The following is a 21,009-nucleotide window of genomic DNA, read 5'->3' as shown; positions in this document are numbered from 1 at the left end:
ACACAGCCAGACCCAGGCGCTGAACCCAGCTTTCATGGGTGGGGGCACCCAAGGGCCATGGGGCATCCCTTGTTCACAGGCACCTCCTTACCCCCCACCCCAAACCTGCCTGGCCCGGCTCACAGGTGGGAGCAGGAGCAGGACCCCCGGGGGGCTGTTACCCCTTAGGGGGCACCTCTGCTGGGATGAAGGCTCGTCCTTCCTCCCCGCCGGCCTGGCCATGCTCATCCCTGGGTGCAGAGGGGTGCTTGGGGGCACCCTGACCCACCCCCTCCACGGGGGCACCCTGACCCCCTGGGTCACAAGGGCTCTGTGTGACCCCACCGACTGCCGAAACAGGGGGACACTCCAGTGGGGCTCAACCCTGAGCCCCACCGCGCCACCCCCAAAGCAGCGGGGACCCCGGGGGGGGCACAAACACCCCCTCACCCCCATCCTTATCCCGAAAGCCCCGGCTGCAGGTCGAGGACCGGGGGAGCGGATGGGACCCCAGTGGGGCGGGGACCCCCCCCTTCCCACCTGCCGGTATGGGGTGGGGGGGGTCGCCACCGCCCCCCCCCCCAGACAATGGCCCCGGAGGGGCGCCGGGAGCGCGGAGCGGAGACAATGGGCGGGCGCGGGGGGAGCGGCGGGAACAGCGGCGCGGGCGGGAGCTGCCGGCCCGGGGCCGGGCGCACGGCGGAGCCCAGCGGCCCCGCTCCGCTGGGATTCGGGCTTTCCTCCGCCTCCTCCCCCTCCTCTTCCTCCTCCTCCTCCTCCTCCTCCTCCTCATCCGCAGCAGCAGCAGGAGCAGCAGCAAAACCCCGAGATTTTGGTGCGGGGAGGGGGAGGGGGGGGGGACGCGCACAAAGGTGCGGCGGCGATGGTGAGTGCGGGGGAGAAGCGGGGGGGAACCGGGGTGCGGTGCTGCCCCCCCCCGCGGCCCCGTCGCTGTAAGGCGGGGAGGGAGCGGGGCTGGGCTGGGCTCGGCGCGTCCCTGCAGGAAGGGCCTGGGAAGCCGGGGACTTTCCTGGGCCGGCGGCCAGGCGGGGAGCGGCTGCTCGGCGAGCCCCGCGCCGGGGGTGCCGCGCTGCGTGGCGGGGGCTGATGCGGGGCTGCCGGGATTCCCCCTCCCCAGCTCTGCGGCAGGGGTCGGCAGAGGGTGGTCCCCGGGCGGTGGGTGCTGCCTTTTTGCAGGGCTCCGCTGGGGACCCTCCCCGGTGGGCGATGCAGCGGGGCCGGGTCCCCCGTGCCCCCCCCCCCCCAGATGCGTGGAGCCTGGCAGCGGCGCCTGTGGCTCTCCCACTCCGCAGCGGGCATGCTTATACTGGAGTTCACTGGCCAAGCTGCCCCGCTGCGGTCATGCACCCCTTGGCCTCCGAGCCCTTTGTGTCCAGCGTGGGTGCAAGCACAGGGGTGCCTCCCCACCCGCACCCCCTGCGAGCAATGGGGTGACTGCAGCAGCATCTGGGGGACGAGGGTGGGCACCTATGGGGCATCCACCCCGCTACCTGCCCCGCGCCAGGGCTGGGTGGGTGCTCTTGAGGACGGGGATGTGAAAACGGCCGATGCTCCTGCCAGATGTGCGTGACCTGCGAGGCAGGGTCTGCCCGCTGCGCCCGTCCCCGCCAGCACGCTCACCTGCTTCAGGGAGAGACCCGGCCGGATTCTGATCCGGTTTATCTTGGTCCCGTCCTGGCGCAGCGCCCTGAGCCGACAGGGAGTTCCCTCTGCTCGACACGGGGCGTGAGCTCAGACATCGGCCCTGCTGCTCTGTCTGGGGTGAGAGGCTTTATTTCCTTGGGGGAGGGCGTAGAGTCTGTCCCCCCCCCTCCAGGCCTTGGTATAATAACCGAGGAGGAGGTTTAAAAAAAAAAAAAAAAGAAGAATTATTAAATATTATCTTCACGGAGCCCCTGGGGACAGCTCTTGCTTAATCACAGCAATTCGGGATTGTGTTGGGACCGAGCTGGGCTCGGAGGCAGCCTGAGTCAGATGCGACCTCTGCGTGGACGGGCTTCTCCTGTGTATTTACGCTGTCTTTGTGCTGGGGGGGCGGTGAGCTGAGGATGAGACCGGCTGATTTAATTAGCAGGCGACTTCATTGGAGCCGCCGATGGCTCCTCGCCTGGCTGTCGGACCCTGGGGTGGTTGTTTGAGGGTTGCGGGGGGCGCTGGGTCCCACGGGCAGCCCCCGTCCTGGAGGCACGGCCCCGACGATGGGCGCGGGGCTGGGGGCACCGGCTGCCCCTCCCCGTGCTCCTCTTGGGCTTCTTTCTGCCATTTGTATGATCAGATGTGGTTTCTTGTTTTTATCAGCTTGCAGGCAGCGGGGCCGGAGAGGGCTGGGGGGAAGGCAGGGAGCCCATCACCGCAGCATCGGGCGAGGCTGAAATGGCCCCAGGTCTTTGGTCTGAGTTAATTTTAGATTTTGGTTCTGTTTTCTGAGGGCTGGCGTGGCTGGCAGATGCTTTATGGCTTTATTGTCCAGCCAGGATGCTTGGGAGGGGGCCTCGGAGAAAACCACGGGCTTTCGCCGCCCTTCCCTGGTTGCCCCTGCGCGAGTGCCGCCGATGAAGTGAGTGCTCGGTGCCGTGGGCATCGTGGCACCGGCGTGGCGGGACCAGCCACCAAAGCCGGACCCCACGCGTTTTCCACCTCGGGCCGAGCGCAGCCCCGCCTCGAGCGCTGCGGCCGGTGGGTGAGCGCGGTCGCGTTGCTCCTTGCCTGGACCCAGGTGGATCCTGGCTCTACACTGCTTTTCCAGGCCCCGGGACGTGGCCCGGCAGGATTTAGTAGGGTCATTAAGCACCCGGAGCTAATCGATCTAAAAGCGCCGTCATTTATGCTGTGGGTGTCCTTTTTGGGGTAGGAACTGGCCTTTTGGGGTGTCGTTGCAGCGTGCTGGGGACAGAGCTTCCAACGATGCTCTTGGAGAACGTGCTGAAATCAAAGTAACAGCTCAAACCATGAGCCCACGGACCCCTGCCCCTCCTCAGCTCACCCCGTCCGAGCATCCCGCGGCATCGCTTGGATGCTCGTGACCGCCGGAGAAGCAGCCTGGGACCCCGGCATTTGCATCCTCCTGTGCCCCGGGGTGACCATAGGTTTGTCGCTTCGTGCCAGCGTCCCACCCGGAGGTGCCACCGGTGTGGCTGGTGGGATGCTGGTAGCGGGAGGGCACAGGGAGATGTGATCTGGGCAGCGGGAGGGAGATCCGGCAGCTGCAGCCCCTTGCTATGGGGCTGGTGATATGCTGGGCGACACAGCACCATCCCACCCTGCCTGGACCAGAAACCACGAGGGCGAAGATGCTGCTCATCTGCCCGCGGAGCCCCGAGCACCCCTCGCGAGCTCATGCCGAGGCAGACGGGGGCTGTGAGGGTGCGGGGTGCAGGCTGAGCCCCTCTGCAGGGTGCTGAGCCCTGGGGAGGGAGGGATGGAGCAGGGTGAGTGACCAGTGGGAGACTGGGAGCGGCCAGTGGGAGACTGGGAGCGCAGCTGGCTGTAGGGCCGCGGTTAGGATCCCTTGGTGTCGGCTGGTTTTTGCAATGCAAATAGCTTTCTCTTTGCATCGAGCCCCCCCCCCGTTCTCATGCAAATCCCTGGGTTTTGTACATTTTTTTTTTTTTTCTCCCTCTGGTTCTAGATCTCGGTGCGGTCATTTTGACCTGCGTGGAGGCAGCTAGTGCATCCCTGACGCGGCTGCGACCTCCGTCGCTCCCGGACACGCAGCAGCGGGATTGAAATGCCGTGCGAAAGGCTGGGCTTTGTCCCGTAGTCGCGCAGTGGGACTTCCCCGCCGGAGGAAACTTGGTGGGGACCGAGCGCTCGAGGGACTGGACGTTCCTGTGGATATTGTAACATTCCCGAGTGATCGTAATTAAAGCTGGCAGTTTGGAAGGGATATTAAACCTTCTGCATCCAAGCTGACGCTGAGCAATTTGAGACCAGAATGAGACCCCATGGGGGAGTTGGATTAAGCCACTCGGGCTTCCCATGGGCCTTTCCCGCGTCCCTCTGAAGCGCCTGGTCGTGCCAACGGACCAAAGAGCTGGAAGTTTACGGGTTCCTCCCAGCAGCAGCATCTCCCAGGGCTGGACCAGCAGCGCTGAGGGGGCCGGGGTGGCCGCCGTCCCAGCCCAGGCGTGGGGGGACTCAGCCGTGGAAAGGAGCGGAGCAGCCTCTGGGCTGGGGAACGCGCCGTGAGCTTGCTGCGAAGCCTCAGCTCCGCCAGCCACGAGGAGGTGCGGGGCTGGATACGGCCCGGAGAGAAAGGAAGGAAAATTGTTGGTGTTTGTGCTTCTGGAGGGGCGGAGGCGGCAAATTGCCTCGGTGGCCTCTCCCCACCTCGTCGGTGGATGATGCATGGCCGGTGCTTGGGGCTCGAATAGATGTGGCAGGGGGCGATCTGCTTTGACCCCCCAGCTCCTGCCTGGGGAGCCCAGTTCCCCCCCAGTCCAAGCAGGAGCACCCACGGGTTTTTTCCTAGCCACGCACACCCACCTTCTGCTCTTTGCGTGCCACCCGTGGGCACGCAGCTCCCGGTTGCTGGCAGCCTCCTGTCTGCCCAGCGTTCGGTGCGTATGTGAAACACGGTCATCACTGCGTGCGTCCCCCTCCCCGCCGCCTCCCGCTTCCCCGGCAGCGCGGGGCTCGGGGGGGCCGGCGGCCGGTGCTGGGGGGGGCCGCCCGGGGAAGGTGCCTATTGTGCGGAGGCAGCAAGGCGTGTTTGTGTAGCCAAGCGAGCGAATGTGCCAGGCGCTCGGCTCGGGAGACCCGTGTGCCGGGGCCGGGAGGTTCCTCCCGTTCCCAGGCCGGTTTCGGAGGCGCGTCGGCAGCGTCGCCACCGTGGGCATCGCTGTTCGGGGGTCCCCGGGCCAGCCTCCCCGATGTTGGCTCAGTGAGGGAGGACAGCCCAAAAATTAGGGCTGAGGCTCGCGTCGGTAACAGCCCATGCAGCCACGGATTCCGGCGTGCAGCGTGCCTCAGTTTCCCCGTCTCGCATCATGAGCAGAGCCGTGCTTCCAGCCCTCCCGGGCTTATTGGGAGGATAAACAGCGGTGGAGTAATATGCCAGGAATCCAGGACCCCGGGATCCTCCTGGCCTGCTCTGTGACTCAGTTTCCCAGTCGCCGCGGTGCGTGTTGGGTCTAGCAGGAAAACACCCGCCCAGATGCGGCCAACGTTTCCTTCTGCTCCTGCTCGGCCCCGGTGGCGGGAAGCCGGGTATCGCCGGTGCGCGAAGGGCTGCTTCACACCCCTCTCATAACCACGTTAGAGCATCCTGGCTTAATGCTGGGATTTATCTAATTGATCTAGGCTTGCAGATGGTAGAAAAAGAGCACCGGTGGCGTAAATCGCTGAGCTCTGGATGCTCGTCGATCCGCTCAAGCGCGAAGGCAGCCGGTTCGGTCCCAACCCTCTTGGCCGGGACAGAAGTTGTTCGGCCACCGATTTCTCCCTCTGCCCTTTGCTAAAGCGGGTTTTTCTCCAGCAAGCATCACGCCTGGCTCCCGTGAGGTCTCGGAGCTGGATAGAAGTGGGGAGAGAGCCACGCGGTGTGGGTTTGCGCTGCCCAGTCCGGGGGGCACGCTGCCTCGCCGGGGATGGGAGGAGAGGATTTCCCTCTCGGGATTCACCCTGGAGCTGTTGGAAATAAGAAAGCTTTCTCATCTAGAAACGCTTGGATCTATTTTTTGGGGGCATTTGAATGCAAAAGATGGTTCGTGTTTGAGGTCTGCGGACTCAAAGGCAGGAGAGACGGCGGCAGCGGCTTTTCTGACTGCCCCGAAGCCCCAGCCGAGCCCTCTCTGCTTTGAACCCTGTGATGTGCTCCAGCATCATCCTGAGAAGCCATCCAGTCTGGACTTGAAGATGTCAAGAGATGGCAAATCCTCTCCTCCCCTGGGGAGTTTGTTCTGATGGTTAATCACCTCGCTATTAAAAATGTGAGTTTTCCTCCTCGTTTGCATGCGTCTGGCTCTCGCTCCCAGCCCTCGGCGGTTGCTCGGCGTCTCCGCGGGCTCGGTGAGGCGAAGCCGCTTCTCCTCCTGGAGACGAGGCATCCATTTCCAGCCTCTCCACCTGAGCACCTTGTGCTGCTGAACCGGCTTTCCCCACTCTGCCAGGCAAACCACCCCAAAAAATAACCTCTTTCTTCCCCACCAGAGCGGCCAAGTTGCTCCGCTGGCACCGGAGCGGCCGCAGCACAGGAGGACGGGGATCTCCCGGCTCCAGCGACCTAGGGGGTGGCTGCTTGATTTACAAATTAACCTTGCAAAACTGCTGGGTTGGGGGTTATTCCCCCCCCACCAGCCTTTGCTGGGGAGAAAGTTTGGCCGTTTTGGTACGAGCAAGACAGAGGGTCCTCGTTGGCCAGAGCCGAGCCCAGGTCCGGGTGCGGAGATCGCCCGTGGTTCATCGTGGCTCACACTGGAGCAAACCACCCCGCACCGCTGCTCTGCCCTGGGAAAGCGCCCCGAAGCCGCTGCCGTAACCTCTGCCCCGTCGCCAGCTTGTGATTGAAGGGCCGGGCTTCGCCGCAGCCTCTGCAGCCGTTCCCATGGCTCGTTGCTCGCTCCCCTTGGAAACGCGTGCCTTGTTCTCCCGCTGAATGGATCGACCTTCATCTCTCGCCTCTGGCTTTGCCTTCGGGAGCCGGGTGGCCCCGGGGTCCCCACGCCACTCGTGCGGCTGTGGACACCCCTGACTCGCGGGCGGACTTGAAGGGTGGCTGCTGGCGACGGGATTGCGGTGGCTGAGGACTGTTAAATCCTTGAATTGCTGTGTTGGAAAACCCCATCTTGATTTCGGCCGATAAATCAGCTTCGCCTCTCCAGGAGGGCCTGGCTCTGGCTGGAGCGGGCAGGCGCGGGAGCGGAGCTTGGGCTGGCTCTGGACACCTCGGGGAGGGTCGCGTCCATCGGCAGGCGGCCGTGCGGTGCAGGGGTATGGGGCAGGGTGCCGATGCAGCGTGGTGGTGATGCCGGGGCAGATTTTGGGCTGTAGTGGTGTGGGGGGGGGCATCCAGCCCACCCTCGTCGTCCTCCCCTGCCCATCACTCTTCTCAGGTGCTCACCCGGGTCAAGGCCAAGCGAGGAGCTCTCATTGGGGTGGGTGCCCCCAGAGAGAGCCGGGGTGGGTGACCTGTAGGACGAGAGTGGCCGGCGGTGCCAGGCGTGACGTGTTGCGGCGTTCCCCCAAACACGTGGCTGGGTGGTCCCGGTCCCCGGGGAGGGGATGCCGCGAAGCATCCGCATGCGGCAGGGACGCCTGGCTCTTCATTTCCTTCTCTCTTTACTTCCCCCAGCTCGACCGCGGACCTCCGGCTCGGCCGCCCGTCCCGTGAGCGGCCCCCCATGCGCAGCCCCCCTCCGGCGCCCGCCAGCTGGATGCCGTCCCCACCGGAGGCTCAGGATGCCCCAAGTGCCTCGGTGACCGCCGGGACGGGGGACAGCACCCGCCTGCAGCCGCCTCGCCCTGACCTCCCGCGCCGCCCCGACGGTGAGTCCCCCGGCTCCGCTGAGTCCCCCGGCTCCGTCCCCTGCCCCGGTATCAACCTCTTAATGGTGTTAATGGACCAGACTGGGGACAAGCCTGTCCTCGGCCCCTGCAGCAGCCGAGGCCCCGGCATTGTTCCCAGCAGAAACCCGATCCCTGCCTGCAAACAAAGCCCAGAAGAGGGGGCCTGGCAGGAGGCGGGGGGGGGGGGGACACAGGGGGGTCCTTTCTCTCCCGGCCCCTTCCCCCATCACTCGCTGGGGATGCCGGGACGAGCTCCCAGCCCTGTTGCCATCTCCTAGACAACCGGCCAAGGGGGGGGTGGCTTTTGTTTCCATAGCGATAAATGTGTGAGCATCCAGCATCTGGGACAAAAGGACACCCCCCGCCCCCCCCCCCGCCTTCTTTTCCCTTCCTCGACCCCATCTCCCCCTCCCTGAGGCCTTGGAAAAAGAGGCCAAAAGACATTTGGGTTTTATTTGGTTGAAATGGCATTTCCGTGGTAATCCAGCATGGGCCCACCCCCAAACACAGCCGGCAGGGCCCCCCAGCCTGCCGTACCGGCTGGGAAGGGGGGTTTGGGGCTCTGGGGATGCCTAATACCCTCAGCCCCCCCACACCCTTAGGGTGAGGGCAGGGGGATTTGGCAGGACCCTTCCAACGGGGTCCAGCATCCCCTGGCAAGGGTCGGGCAGCGTGATGTCCCCTCTGCCTCCCCGAGGGCGGCTCCCACCTCTGTCCGGGTCCTCTCCCCGGTGGGATCACAGACCCAGGCAAGCCAGCGCCAAACACGCCTCGGGGCTGTCAGCAGCTTGCGAGTCCCCAAAACCAGTGGGGTGACCTGGGCTGGGACCCTGGGAGACCACCAACGCAGACCCCCGCATCCCCCGAGGCTTTGCCTGAGGTCAAGGTGCCTCGCACCGCGCGGCTGGGACCCAAGCAAGGCGTTATTTTCCCAACCCAGCGGAGATCCGCCACCATAAGCAGGCAGTCGGTATCGTGTGCGCGTGTGTATATATTTTATATACGTCTGTGCCTACAAATGGCTGTAATGGGAGTTTGGGGTTGGCCAATAACGACGTGGCAGCCGTGAGTCAGCACGCGGGGTGATGGTATCTGCTCCGAGCCAGCCCTGCGATGGTGGACCAGTCCCCGGTGCTGCTGGGGTGGCCCAGACCAGCGCTCCCATCCTCGGAGCCGCCGCGGTGGCTCGCAGCCGCCTGGGAGCTCCCCGCTTTCCCCAGTCCCAGCAGCCCCGAGTTCTCCCCGGCTCGGGCTGCCGCTGCGAGGGGAGCTGGAGCCGGTGCGAAGCGATGCTCCTCGGCACAGACTGGGGCTCCCATGCCGGTCTCCTGGGTGTGAGATCCCGGCTCTGTGCTGGGAAACGTGTCCAGGCAGGGCCCCGCGCTGCAAGACGGGCCTGAAACGTTGCCTGCACCCAATTATTCATTCCTTTTTTTTTTTTGGCCCACACCCTAGACACTCTCTTGGCAGCTAAAACAACGACTGTGATATTAATTAAAGTGTAAATCACCCAAAACAGAAGCTAATCCCACAGTATCGTTAATAAAGGGGAAGGTGGCCATCCCGGACCCAGCTCGGGCATGGGAGAAAATAGAAAATGCCCCAAAGCGACCCAAATTCCCTTTCCTTGCTGAAGTCCCATCCCCATTTGCCACCGGGGCTGGAGCCGTGGTGGTGCAGGGATGGTGGGCGAGGGGATGCTCGCCGGCGGCTGGGGTCCCCGGGGGATTGCCGGGATGCCGCTGCACCACCGCTGACCCTTCCCCTTCGCCTCTGCAGGCGGGCGAGCCGTTTTCTCCTGAGACGAGCCCAGCCAGGTGATCAAAATAGAGTCCCTCAAGGTGACGGTTGACTTCTTGAAGGTGCCCCTCGGCCTGAAGAAGCCCCCTCTGAAGGAGGCACTGGCCGCCGTCCCGGGGCCGGGGAGACCCAAGCCCCTCGGCGTGGAGCGGCACAAGCCCCGGCGCTCCGACACCATGGACAATGAGTCGCAATACTCGGGATATTCCTACAAGTCCGGGCATTCCCGCAGCTCCCGCAAGCACAGGTGAGGGGTCAGTGTGTGCCCGGGGTGGGGGTCCCTGGTCCCAGTGGGTGCTGCCACCCTGGTGCACCCACCCTGCTCCCCTCCCTTGCCTTCCAGGGACCGGCGGGACCGGCATCGCTCGAAAAGCCGGGACGGGAGCCGTGGGGACAAGTCGGTGACCATCCAAGCGCCGGGCGAGCCCTTGTTGGACAACGAGTCGACTCGGGGGGATGAGAGGGTGAGTTGGGCAGGGAGGAGGGATGGGGTCGGCACCTCTGCCCCGCCGCGGGGATGCTGCCGAGGGTGGGAGCCGCCGGCGGGGCGCGGGGGCTCCCGGCATGCCTGGTGCTCCCCGGCGGAGCGGTCGAGCCGGTTGGGCTGGCCCTCGGCTGGCGGACGGGCTCCGGCGCCGGCGGGGAGGGCGGGCGGGCGGCGCGGGTGTAAATGAAAGGGGTCGGGCTGTCGCAGCACCCCAGGGGAGCAGCCGGGGTGGTCATGGGCTGCCCAAGGTGGAAAACACCCTGGGGATCCACTCCCTGGGGATCCACTCCCTAGGGATTAGCTCCGGCTCCTTGCTCGGCGCCTGTAGGTGATGCCAGCTCGGCCACGCCAAGGTGTAATAACCCCAGCCCGGCTCCTGGCAGGATCGCACCGGTGAGAGGGTTGGAGGAGGCTCCCGTGCTGCGTCCCTCCGCCGGCCCCGCGGTCCCACGGGGGTCCCTCGGTGTGAGCGGCAGCAGGGGCGGCGCTGCCGTGCCCCCCACGCTGGGTGCCGGCGCTCCTCTGGCCACCGCAGAGCCCAGGCCCTGGTTTCACCGTCTCCCAGCCGCCCACGCAGGCAGCTCCGGCTCTTTTCATCTTGTCCCACCAAGAAGTCAGCGTCGGCAGAGGCCGGAGTTTGTGGCGAGTGGGGTGTGGGTGGCTGAGCCTGCCCGGTCCAGCCGTGGCCGGAGCGAGCCGGTGGCAGCGTGGGTTCACCTGGGGACAGGCTGGGATATGGACTGGTCCTCCTGGACCCTCCTCCGCTTCCCATCCCTCTGGGAAGCCCCAGATTGTGGCTTTATTTTGCTGCCTGGAATGAAATTGCTGGCTTTCCTGCAGAAACTCGGCGGGGGGAAACACAATATGATAAAATACCAGGTTTCAGGGATGCCAAAGTGCAGTAGAACAGAATGTGAAAGTCTGAGTGAGAGGATGGACATACAGACAGACCCGTGGCTGCGCCGGGGCGGTGTTTTCAGCGCTGAAACCCCACCTTTTAAGCTGGGGAGGAATCAAACGGGGATGGGTCATTTCCACACCCCTCTGGCTTGAGGAGGGGGTTTTCGGTGGTGGTGGGAGACCCGTCCGGCACTCCAAGCTGCCGGATCACCGGCGGCTCTGTCCTGCCCAGCGCTGGAGGAGGCAGCGCCCGCCCGCGCGGCGGCGGCGGCGATGGGTGTGTTGGGACGGCAGCCGGGCATGTTCCTTCTGGCCCCGCTAATGAGGGGGTTTGCCTGGAAGCAGGATGCTTCCCAGTTCCAAAGCTGCTCTCACCGGTGCCGGAGAGGTGGAGCGCGGCACGGAGCCACCGGCGGGGGTTTCCTAGAGGGTCCCGGCCAAGTCGCTCCGTCCCCCCAACCCCTGAGGGGGGCAGAAACCTGAGGTTTTGCCATCTCAATGGGGGTGATGGCGCCGGCTGGTGCGCCAGGCTTTGAGGTTTGGTGGATGGGAGCTGCTGGAGCTGGGTTGGGGTGGGGGTCCGGCGCGGCCGGCAGCCCCCCAGGGCACGGGGGACGGAGGGGTGGACGCGGAGCCATCCCCCACATAACCCTCCCACCTGCCTTCTCCAGGATGACAACTGGGGCGAGACGACCACGGTGGTCACGGGGACGTCGGAGCACAGCATCTCGCACGATGACATCACCCGCATCACCAAGGACATGGAGGACAGCGCCCACCTGGACTGCTCCCGGCACCTGGGCGTCTCGCTGGCCGGGGCGCTGGCGCTGCTTGCCTTCCTCACCCCCCTCGCCTTCATGCTCCTGCCCCAGCTGCTGTGGCGGGAGGAGCTGGAGCCCTGCGGGACACCCTGCGAGGGGCTCTTCATCTCCGTGGCCTTCAAACTCCTCATCCTCCTGCTGGGCAGCTGGGCTCTGTTCTTCCGTCGCCCCAAAGCCTTCTTCCCTCGCGTCTTCGTCTTCCGAGCGTTGCTCATGGTGCTCGTCTTCCTCCTCGTTGTCTCCTACTGGCTTTTTTACGGTGTGCGGATCCTGGACTCCCGGGACCGCAACTACCAGGGGGTGGTGCAGTACGCCGTCTCGCTGGTGGACGCGCTGCTCTTCGTGCACTACCTGGCTGTGGTGCTGCTGGAGCTTCGTCAGCTCCAGCCCCAGTTCACCCTCAAGGCCGTCCGCTCCACCGACGGGGCCAGCCGCTTCTACAACGTCGGCCACCTCAGGTATGGGGGTGCCGGGGGGGTGCTGCGGGGGTGGGTTCCCGTGTGCGTGCACGGGCGCTGACGCCTGTGCTCGTGCGTACGTGCACGGTCACAGAATCATTTAGGTTGGAAAAAACCTTTGAGGTTGTCGAGCCCAACCGTAACATTCACGTGCGTGTGCACGCCTGTATCCACGAGCGGTTGTGCCCACCGCAACACCCCCGCCGTAGCGGGGTCCCCCGTGCTGTCTGTCCGTCCCTCCCTCCTCGTCCTGCCCCGGCTGCGTGTCCCCCTCGCCCTCGGCGCGGTGCTAACCCGCTCTCTGTGCCCGCCCCGTGCCCGGCTGTCTCTCCTTGCAGCATCCAGCGAGCAGCCGTGTGGATCCTGGAGAACTATTACCACGATTTCCCGGTCTACAACCCTGCCCTCCTCAACCTGCCAAAATCCGTCCTGTCCAAGAAAATGTCCGGGTTTAAAGTGTATTCCCTCGGCGAGGGTGAGCTCCCCCCTTCCCTTGGCTTCTCCTCTTGTTTCTCTCTCCTCCTTCCCTTCCCCATCCCTGTGTTTGCCCCTCCGGAGGCTCCTCTCAGCTCTGGAAAGCCGGGAGCGGGATCGCCGCAGCCTGGCTGTGGGGCGGGGGGAGCATCGGGCACCCCGCAGCTCCCCCCAGCCCCTTTCTAACCTCACCCTTTTCCCTGTAGAAAACACAACGAACAACTCCACGGGCCAGTCCCGGGCCGTCATCGCGGCGGCTGCCCGGAGGCGCGACAACAGCCACAACGAGTATTACTACGAGGAGGCAGAGCACGAGCGCAGGGTGCGGAAACGCCGGGCCAGGTACGGGGCCGGCGCCGGGTGCCCCATTTACGTGTGCCCCATGGGGTGCCCATCCCAGGACCCCCCGTAAGGACCTGGGCTGTGCCGGTAGAAGGGGTGGGGGGGCTCCTGGGATCATCTCCAGCCCCCCAAGATGAGGCGTCCCCGCTCTTGGGGAAGCCCGTCCCAAGGCCGGCTGTTGCGTGGCACAGCCAAATCTCCCCCAAAACTGTTTTGGGGTGGAAGCTGGGTTCCTGCGGGATGGTAGGCAGGCGGCGAGTGGCTCCCCCCAAGCCCAGGGGATCTCTGGCCCGTGGCCGGACTCTGCCCAGCTACGGCCACGTCCACGGCTTCCCTCCCCGGCAGGCTGGTGGTGGCGGTGGAAGAAGCCTTCACCCACATCAAGCGGCTGCAGGAGGAGGACCAGAAGAACCCCCGGGAGATCATGGACCCGCGGGAGGCAGCTCAGGCCATCTTCGCCTCCATGGCCCGGGCCATGCAGAAGTACCTGCGCACCACCAAGCAGCAGCCCTACCACACCATGGAGAGCATCCTGCAGCACCTCGAGTTCTGCATCACCCACGACATGACGCCCAAGGTGCACGGCGGGGTGGGACGGGTCTCCGGGTTTGCCCAAGGGTTTGGTCCGGAGCGTGAGGACTCGGGTGGGGGTGTTTTTTTTTGTTTCCCCACCATGTGAGAGCATCCCCCTCTCCCCGGGAGGACAAGGGGTCGGGGGATAGAGCCCGAAAAGCAGGCGTAACCCCAAGGGAGCAACACGCAGCGATGGGAAGCGGCCGCGTGGGGATGTTTTTCCTGCGGGACCTGCCGAGCAGCTTGAGGCTGCAAAAAAAAAAAGGCAAAAATAGGCTGAGCCATAGGAAGGCGACGTTCACGTGTCCTTTCCCTCCTCCAAGGCGTTCCTTGAGCGGTACCTGACGGCCGGGCCCACCATCCAGTACCACAAGGACCGCTGGCTGGCCAAGCAGTGGACGCTGGTCAGCGAGGAGCCGGTGACGAACGGCCTGAAAGATGGGGTGGTCTTTGTGCTGAAGCGCCAGGACTTCAGCCTTGTGGTGAGCACCAAGAAGATCCCTTTCTTCAAGCTCTCGGAGGAGTTCGTGGACCCCAAGTCGCATAAGTTCGTCATGAGGCTGCAGTCGGAGACCTCAGTGTGAGCTGAAGAGGGATGGAGAGGGGCTGGGGGGGAGACCCTCTCCGGACCCCTCCGTCTCGTCCTCCCCGTCTCCGCCGGGGCTCAGGGAGGCCACGGCTCGAGCGCAGAACTGCGGCGGGCGCCGGGAAGCAGCACCCACGCCCAGCTCCATCACCTACCTGTGACCACTCGCCCTCTGCCTCGGCTTGGCCCCCGTTGGGGTGGGCTGAGCCCCTTCCTCCTCCTCCTCCTCCTCCTCCTCCTCCTCCCCGAAACCCAGGTCCGTGTAGCATCCCCCCAGAAGGCGCAGCCAGCGGCGGGCAGCGGCACGGCCAGGATGGAGGCGAGCGTTTTGGTGCCATAACTCAAGGGCTAACTCTACGTGTTCTTCACCAGCGGCTTCCAAGCACCATCAGGTCCCAGGGACCTTCTGCGCTTGCCTGTTTTCTACCTGGCAACTGTCCTGGCTCTGACCTTAAACCACCACCTGCCGTCTGGGGCTGGTTTTTAAATCTAGAATTTATTTTTTTTTGGGGGGGGGGGGAATATTTTGCAAACACCTCCACAGTCTGTGGCTGCTATGAAAACCTCCCCTGGCATTCAAGACACCGGAGCGGTGACGCTTCTGGCTGTAGCAACGTCCTCCTCACCTCTCCGCTGGTGGTTTCTGTGCTCAGCTCTTAACAAAAGCAAGTGAAAATCTGGGTTTTAAGAGAAGCAGAAGGGTTTTTTGTTTTCTTTTTTCAACTGGTTTCCCTGCTGCCAGGGTGACCCGTGTCCCTGGTCCCAGCAGCATCCCTCTGGGGGGCTTCCCGGCTGGAGCTGCAGCCGTGGGTTGCAGGCAGAGCAGCTTAACATGTCTCTCGGGGCCCAATCCTGCACCCGGAGCCAGCTCGGGGCGTGGAGCGAGGGCTGGCGGCTCAGTGAGGTCTTTTAATTCACATCCCGTGGTGGTTCCATGAGCAGGGGCTGCCCCGCCGCCGGGGACGCAAAAGCTTTTGCCTTCCTTTGGTTTTGTTAAGGTCGCAAATACCTCATGGATTTATTTTAGATTTGGTTCCCCCACCCCACCCCGGATCCCATTCTCCGGCCATGCCGTGCCCGGTCGGGGTCTTGGGGGGGTCCCGGGGGGTTGTGGCTGGGTAGGTTGGGCTTGGTTTGATGATGGGAGCTGCCGAGTTTCATCCCGGGGAGGCATGTGGTTGGATTTGGGTCTGGTTTATTTTGTCCTAAGCACTAAAGGGGTGTGAGTTCGGGGCGGGGGGCGGGCGGGTAATGATGCTGCTCGGGCTGTGGCGCGCTGGCCAGAGGGGCTGGGGGCTTCCCCAGTGAGCACCAGTAGCAACGTTAAGATGCTGGAGGGGTGCTGGGGGTCTGTCCCCATCTGGGCACTGCACTGCTCGGGGCTGGATTTCCCGATTTCCAGGAAATCTCCATTTTTAGGGAGTTTCTGACCCCTGCCTGGGCTTCCCTCGTCTTCCAGCCTCTTGAGGCCGAAGGACCTGGGTTTCCCCCCCTCCGTCTCTGCCGGCTCCATCAGTGCTGCTGCCACTGGGAGCCCGTTTTGGGGTGTTTTCCTGCAAAAAATGATATCAGTGAGTGCGAGCGGACGGGTCGGCCAGGGAAGGGGAATTTTCCACTTGGAGTTTAAGAAGAATAAACCCTTTTTCGTTCATTTTTGGTTCTTTTTTTTTTTTTTTTTTTTAACCCCGCAGAGCCGAGACCTTGTGCATGCGTGTAGAAAATTGTAAAATGTAAAATTGTTTTTTAATATATAAAAAGCTTGTTTTTACAGTTTGCAGTGGATCGAAGCATTACGGCAGTGGTAGGAAGTTTTGTTGGTTGGTTTTTTTTTTTTCATAGAGGAACTAAAATTGTACAAAATTTTTTTTTTTATAAAATAAACCCATTTTGACTTTTTTTTTTTTTTTTTGCTTTGTCTTCCTGCGTCCCCGTGCTTTGGGGTGAGGCAGCTCTTTTAGGCCCCAGCTCTGCTCCTGCCTGTCCCTTGGCCGGGCTGGGGGAGCTCGGAGGAGATGCTTCGGTGGCAGGACGCGGCCGCAAGGGAGCACTCGGACAGACACCGTCCTGCCCTTGGAGGATGCGGGGTGCAGGACAGGGGCTTGGGGTTGGGGGTGCCATGGATTTGGGGTCTGTGGGACAAAGGGTTTGGGGCTTGAAGGGTCAAGGACTTGGGGTTCATGGGGGCCAAGGGTTTGGGGCTTGAGGGGCTAAAGGTTTGGGGTTCATGGGGATTCAAAGGTTTGGGGTTTATGGGGATTCAAGGGTTTGGGGTTCATGGGGGCCAAGGGTTTGGGGCTTGAGGGGGCCAAGGGTTTGGGGTTTACAGGGCCAAGGGTTTGGGATCTTTGAGGCCGAGGTTGTGGGGTTTGAGGGGCTAAATGTTTGGGTTTTATGGGGTCCAAGGGTTTGGGGCTTGAGGGGGCCAGGGATTTGAGGTTTATGGGGTGCCAAGGTTTTGGGGTTCATGGGGGCCAAGGGTTTGGGATCTGTGAGGCCAAGGTTTTGGGGTTTGAGGGGCTAGAGGTTTGGGGTTCATGGGGATCCAAGGGTTTGGGGTTTGAGGGGGGCCAAGGATTTGAGGTTTGAGGGGGGCCAAGGGTTTGGGATCTGTGAGGCCCAGGTATTGGGGATAGTGGGGGCCAAGGATTTGGGATTTATGGGACCAAACAGCTTGGAGTCTAATGGGGCCATGGATTTGGATTTGTAGGGGCTAAGGATTTGGGGTCTATGGGACAAAGGGTTTGGGGTTTGTGTGGCCAGGGATTTGGAATTTATGGGGGCCAAGGGTTTGGCGTTCACGGGGGTGAAGGGCTTGGGATGAGCAGAGGACAGCAGGGGCTGCTGCTCTGCCTCCCCTCAGGGCAGACTGGAGAAATGCCCAAACCCTCCCCGGGGTGGGGGGAGGCGAGTCCCTACCCTTTTGCTGGGGGAGCGGGTCGTCCCCCCCACACACAGCTCCCTGGGGGGCTGCAGAGCCGCTTCCACCCTGCCCCCGGGCTGCTGCCTGCGGTTGCCTCGCTGTGACAAGCCGAGGCGGCGGATGCGCTGACACCTGCATCCCCCCCCCCACACACACCCCCCCCCAAGCCGACCTGTGGCCCCCACATCCTGGCTTGTGGGGGGCCCCTTGCAGCAACGGCAGCGCTGATTCACTGGCACCGAGCGTGGTGTTACCTTGGGCTCTCGCGCTTTTTCTCCCCCGCGCTCAGCCCTGCCGACCCCCCCCCGATGCCGTGACCCGCTCCGTGCACCTTGCGGGAGGAGGTTTGCTGTAGGTGGGGGAAGCAGAGCCGGGGTGGGGGAAACTGAGGCGGGTCAGTGCAACTGCAGCCCCATCCCCAGCAGCGGGGACAGGAGCTGGCTGCCTGCAGTGTATGTTCAGAGGGATTGGGGGGGTGGGGGGTGTCTTGCGGCCCCCCCCGCCAAGCCGTGCTGGGGCTCAGGGCTCCCCCAGGCTCCTCACATCCCTGGGTACGTTACCCGCAGGGGCACTGGGGTTCCTTGGGGTGGTTATTTCCCGTCCTCGCCCCATCTTTGCCCTGTGATGAGCAACAGTCATCTGACAACAAGTTGGCCCCACAGGAGTGGGTGGGGGTTGGTTATTTCAGTTCTATGTGGTTTGTTTTTTTTCCCCTCCATAAATAACCAAGCAGCATAAGAACCTTCTTCCCCTGCCCTTCCGGCTGCCAGATGCCTCTGTTGTGTTCCAAGACGGGGGAAAAAGTGACGGCTGGGCTGAGCAAGGGGTGCTGCCTGCCCTGGCAGTGAAAGTCTAGGGGTTCTGGGGTGAAACCCTGCTTTATTGGCTCGCCCCGAGCCCCTGTCCTTGCACACGGGGCACGGCGGTAACGGCACATGCACGGCCACGTCCCACGTGGGTCCCTGTCCCACGCAGGTCTCCGTTCCCACCGGGATCTGGCCACACGCTCGAGCATCCATAGGAAGGGCCAAGGTGGCACATGATGCTCGTGGCCCCCGGCTGGGAGCGGCGTCACGGCTCCGTCCCCCCGCGCTGCCGCTCGAGGGTGGTCTTGTGCTTCCTGGGGGTGTCTGGAAGCCACTGGGCTCCCCTGGGAGCCCTCAGTTGGCACCGGGCTCCCCGGAGCAGCTGGGACCACCGGCAGCTGTGGGGGTGTCAGGCTGGGAAGAAGCAAAATCAGGTGCTGGGGTGGGGTGGGGGGAGCTACAGAACCCCCCCAGGAACCCGCATGTGCTGGAGGGGCCGGGGCTCAGCTGGCAGCCCCCAGCCCAGGCACTGGGGCTCAGTGCGTTGGGGTGAAATACCTGTGGTGGCAGCAGCTGGGGTGGGGGGGGGTCCGGCTCGCAGAAGGTGGTTTCGGTGTGTTCCAGGTCTGGGGGTTTCTTCAGCCCCTTGCTCCCCTCCTGCGAGAGAGGAGCTGTACTGAGCATCCTCATCACCTGCCTCCCCACAGCTGCAGTGGATGGGGAAACTGAGGCACGGGCTGGGGCTTGCCCAAAGTCATGCAGGGGCCAAAAAGCAGCTCTGGGCCCCCCCCAGGTCCCGTTGCTGGCAAGAGGGTCCCCATCAGCGGGGCTTACCTGGGGAGTGGGGATTATCGGGGTGGTGTCCTGGATAGGGAGGTGGTCCAGGGCTCCCAAATCTGCAACGCAACCAGCCGGGATGTGACTCACAGCACAGGGACCGGGTCAGCGATGGGATAAGGGGATGCCCTGGCCTTGCAGGGCTCCGGCTGACCACATCTCACCTGAGGAGCTGCTGGTGGAGGTGGCTTGGTCCTGGCTCCCTGCGGGCCGGGGCAGACACAGGCGTTACAAGAGTGGGGCCAAATGGGCTTTGAAAAAGCCCAGCAAGACCCTCCTGGGAAAAGGGGCAGTGGTGGGGGATGAGCTTTGGGTTTGGCTTTGCAGGAGAGAAAACTTTTCGAGCTCGAGGTTTGTGTTAAAGGAGAGGAGAAACCCCGGGGGAAAAGGGCAGAGCTGGCACTGGAAGATGCAAAATTGTGCAGAAAAGGGGGTTATGGGTTAAACATCTGGATTTTTAAAGCCAGATGTGAGCAAGGGGGAACCCTCACCATGGGGCTAAGCTGTGGTTTCTGGGGACAGCCTGTGGCTCGCGTGAGGGCCCAATCCTGCCCCTAATCCCCCCCCGCCCCCTGACCCCCAGCATGAAGCTGAACCACCCTCCCCTGGAGTGGTTCTGAATAACTGAATTTTTGCAGCGCTTCACAGCTCTCTGAGGATGTGGGCTGCGAGATGGCTGTCACCTTCTTCTGCTAAGCCAACATGTGGCTGAGCGAAGCGGGGAGATGCAGGTGCCCCGGGGGGGAGCTCACCCTCTGTCCTGTTCCACCGGTAGGTGAGGAAGAGCACGAGCAGGGCAACCACCACAAAAATGACAGGGGACCAGTACCTGATGGGAACAGCCGATGCATTTTCTGTGGGAAGAGATAGGACATGTGGGTGTGCTACCAGCAAAGGTGGCAGTGGGGGTGGGGGGGGTGTTCCAGGCACCAGGGGGTCTCTGGGGGGGATGCAGGACCCTCCAAGGATGGTGGCACATCCCCAAGCCACGTCTCTTCCTTTCTCCATGGGACTCACGGGTTTTGTTCCCCGCGGCGCCCGCTCGTGTCAGCATGGGGGTGGTGGCGGGGTCCTCGGCCAAAGGAGGGGTTGGGGTGACCGTCGACCACGTTGTCAGCTTGCCCATACCCCTGGTGGTTGAGGGGGGGTCTCCCGTGGGCTGCAGGGCATCGTCGCGCTGCGTGGGGCTTTGATGTCCCTGCTCCTCTTCTTTGACGTTGAGAGCTGGCACCGAGGATCATTAATTCACATTAAAGCCTCCCCAAATTTGAGCTGCCCCCACGGATCAGGAACGGAGCTGCAGAGCTGGGAGCCGCACCAGCCCCACCGTGGTCCTGCACCGGGAGCTCAGCCCGCACGGCGGCTTAGGGAAAGGCGAGGAAGGAGCAAGAACCGGCTAACCCACGTCCCTCCGGCCTCAGGTGACTTGGGACGGAGGTGTGAGGCTGGGGAGGGGGCCCCTCATCTGAGCGGGCTGGTGGGTGGCAGTGGAACGGCGGGTGCTGCCGTCCCACATCCTGCCGCGGTGGCGAGCGGCCGATTTCACACCCGCCCCCCCCGGCACCTCTCTGCCGAGACAAACCCCCGCTAACGAAGAAAGTGCTAATGGCAGCGGTGCCGCGGTGGGTGCCGGGAAGCCCAAGCCGAGGGCTTGCTGGGAGCCGCGCACAGCCGCACGCTGCTGGGTGGCGTCGCGCTGACGGGGCCCCCGCGGAGCTGCCGGAGATTGGGCAACCGGCAGCGGTGCCATCACCGAGAGGCCTCTGCCGTGGTGAAACTGGGTCCCCGAACAAACCAGTCGTGAAAAGGGCCGGGCGGCCAGCGAGCATCCCCGCTGCATGGCCAGCTAAGGGCTGGGCAGGAGCGGGGGAACCCAGGGTGCTGGTTTGCGGCACAGCTCGGTGCTGGGAGAGCCCAGGAATCCCCAACCCTCTCCCCGTACATGAGCCAGCACAAGCCAAGCAATAAAGCAGGCGGCCTGAGCCCCTCCTGCCACGAAATGGCCAGGAGAGCATCCCTGCCGCAAAGGATCCCCCCAGAAGGCAACTTTTAAGCGAAAACTTTTCCATTTCCCTTTCACCTGGGTGAGAGCTACTCTTCCTCTGAGAGCTGCCTTCCCGTTGCCTCTTCCTCCTCCCTCCAGCACCATGACAGAGGGAGCCCCTGGACCCCACGCCGCCCCTCCAGCCCCACTCACCAGCTCCAGAGCAAAGCACGGCGACGCAGAGCCACCCCAACCCGACGCCTCTCGGCTCCATCCTCCTCTGCCCCGCCAAGCCTTCCACCGCCGCTACCCCTCTTGCAATGGCTTCCTTCCCCTTTCTGCCCAGCCAACGGCTTCCTGTGACCTCAAAGGTGTTGCCACTGAAATCGGGTGATTAATGGCCAGAAACTGTCCTGAGGGGGTCATTTTTGGAGCTGTGCCCCGGGTATGGGATGGGCCCCATCAGCCGTCAGCACGGGCGAAGGAGGAGGTGATGCTCCAGCACTGCCCCGGCT

At 63.6% G+C, this 21,009-nt stretch overlaps 2 protein-coding genes across 10 annotated transcripts; one reads left to right on the top strand and one right to left on the bottom strand.

Moving 5' to 3' along the window:
- Positions 1-632: 632 nt before the first annotated feature.
- VANGL2 (VANGL planar cell polarity protein 2) lies at positions 633-15,843 on the top strand. 9 transcript variants are annotated; one of them, XM_064475348.1, is made up of 11 exons: positions 633-865; positions 1,561-1,761; positions 2,880-3,086; positions 3,629-7,485; positions 9,286-9,553; positions 9,650-9,770; positions 11,365-11,972; positions 12,311-12,447; positions 12,653-12,788; positions 13,134-13,365; positions 13,685-15,843. In XM_064475348.1, the coding sequence occupies exons 5-11, from the start codon at positions 9,483-9,485 to the stop codon at positions 13,943-13,945; spliced, it is 1,566 nt and encodes a 521-aa protein (XP_064331418.1). In that variant the 5' UTR covers positions 633-865; positions 1,561-1,761; positions 2,880-3,086; positions 3,629-7,485; positions 9,286-9,482; the 3' UTR covers positions 13,946-15,843. The 9 variants fall into 9 exon arrangements, with proteins under 9 accessions (XP_064331418.1, XP_064331420.1, XP_064331423.1 ...); XM_064475350.1 differs by lacking the exon at positions 1,561-1,761; XM_064475353.1 differs by lacking the exon at positions 2,880-3,086 and having other exon boundaries at positions 7,292-7,485.
- Positions 15,844-17,473: 1,630 nt separating this feature from the next.
- On the bottom strand, positions 17,474-20,866 carry LOC135318071 (uncharacterized). The gene is made up of 7 exons (XM_064474901.1): positions 20,708-20,866; positions 19,528-19,734; positions 19,263-19,364; positions 18,675-18,713; positions 18,508-18,569; positions 18,232-18,330; positions 17,474-18,087 (listed from the first exon to the last, which is right to left on the bottom strand). Exons 1-7 carry the CDS (start codon positions 20,766-20,768, stop codon positions 18,028-18,030), a joined length of 630 nt encoding a protein of 209 aa, XP_064330971.1. The 5' UTR covers positions 20,769-20,866; the 3' UTR covers positions 17,474-18,027.
- Between the last annotated feature and the right edge of the window lie 143 nt (positions 20,867-21,009).

The sequence above is a fragment of the Phalacrocorax carbo genome, chromosome 28, assembly GCF_963921805.1.
Source record: "Phalacrocorax carbo chromosome 28, bPhaCar2.1, whole genome shotgun sequence".
Classification (NCBI taxonomy): Eukaryota; Metazoa; Chordata; class Aves; order Suliformes; family Phalacrocoracidae; genus Phalacrocorax; species Phalacrocorax carbo.
The sequence above is the reverse complement of the archived record's forward strand: the minus strand, read 5'-3'. Positions and strand labels throughout refer to the sequence as shown.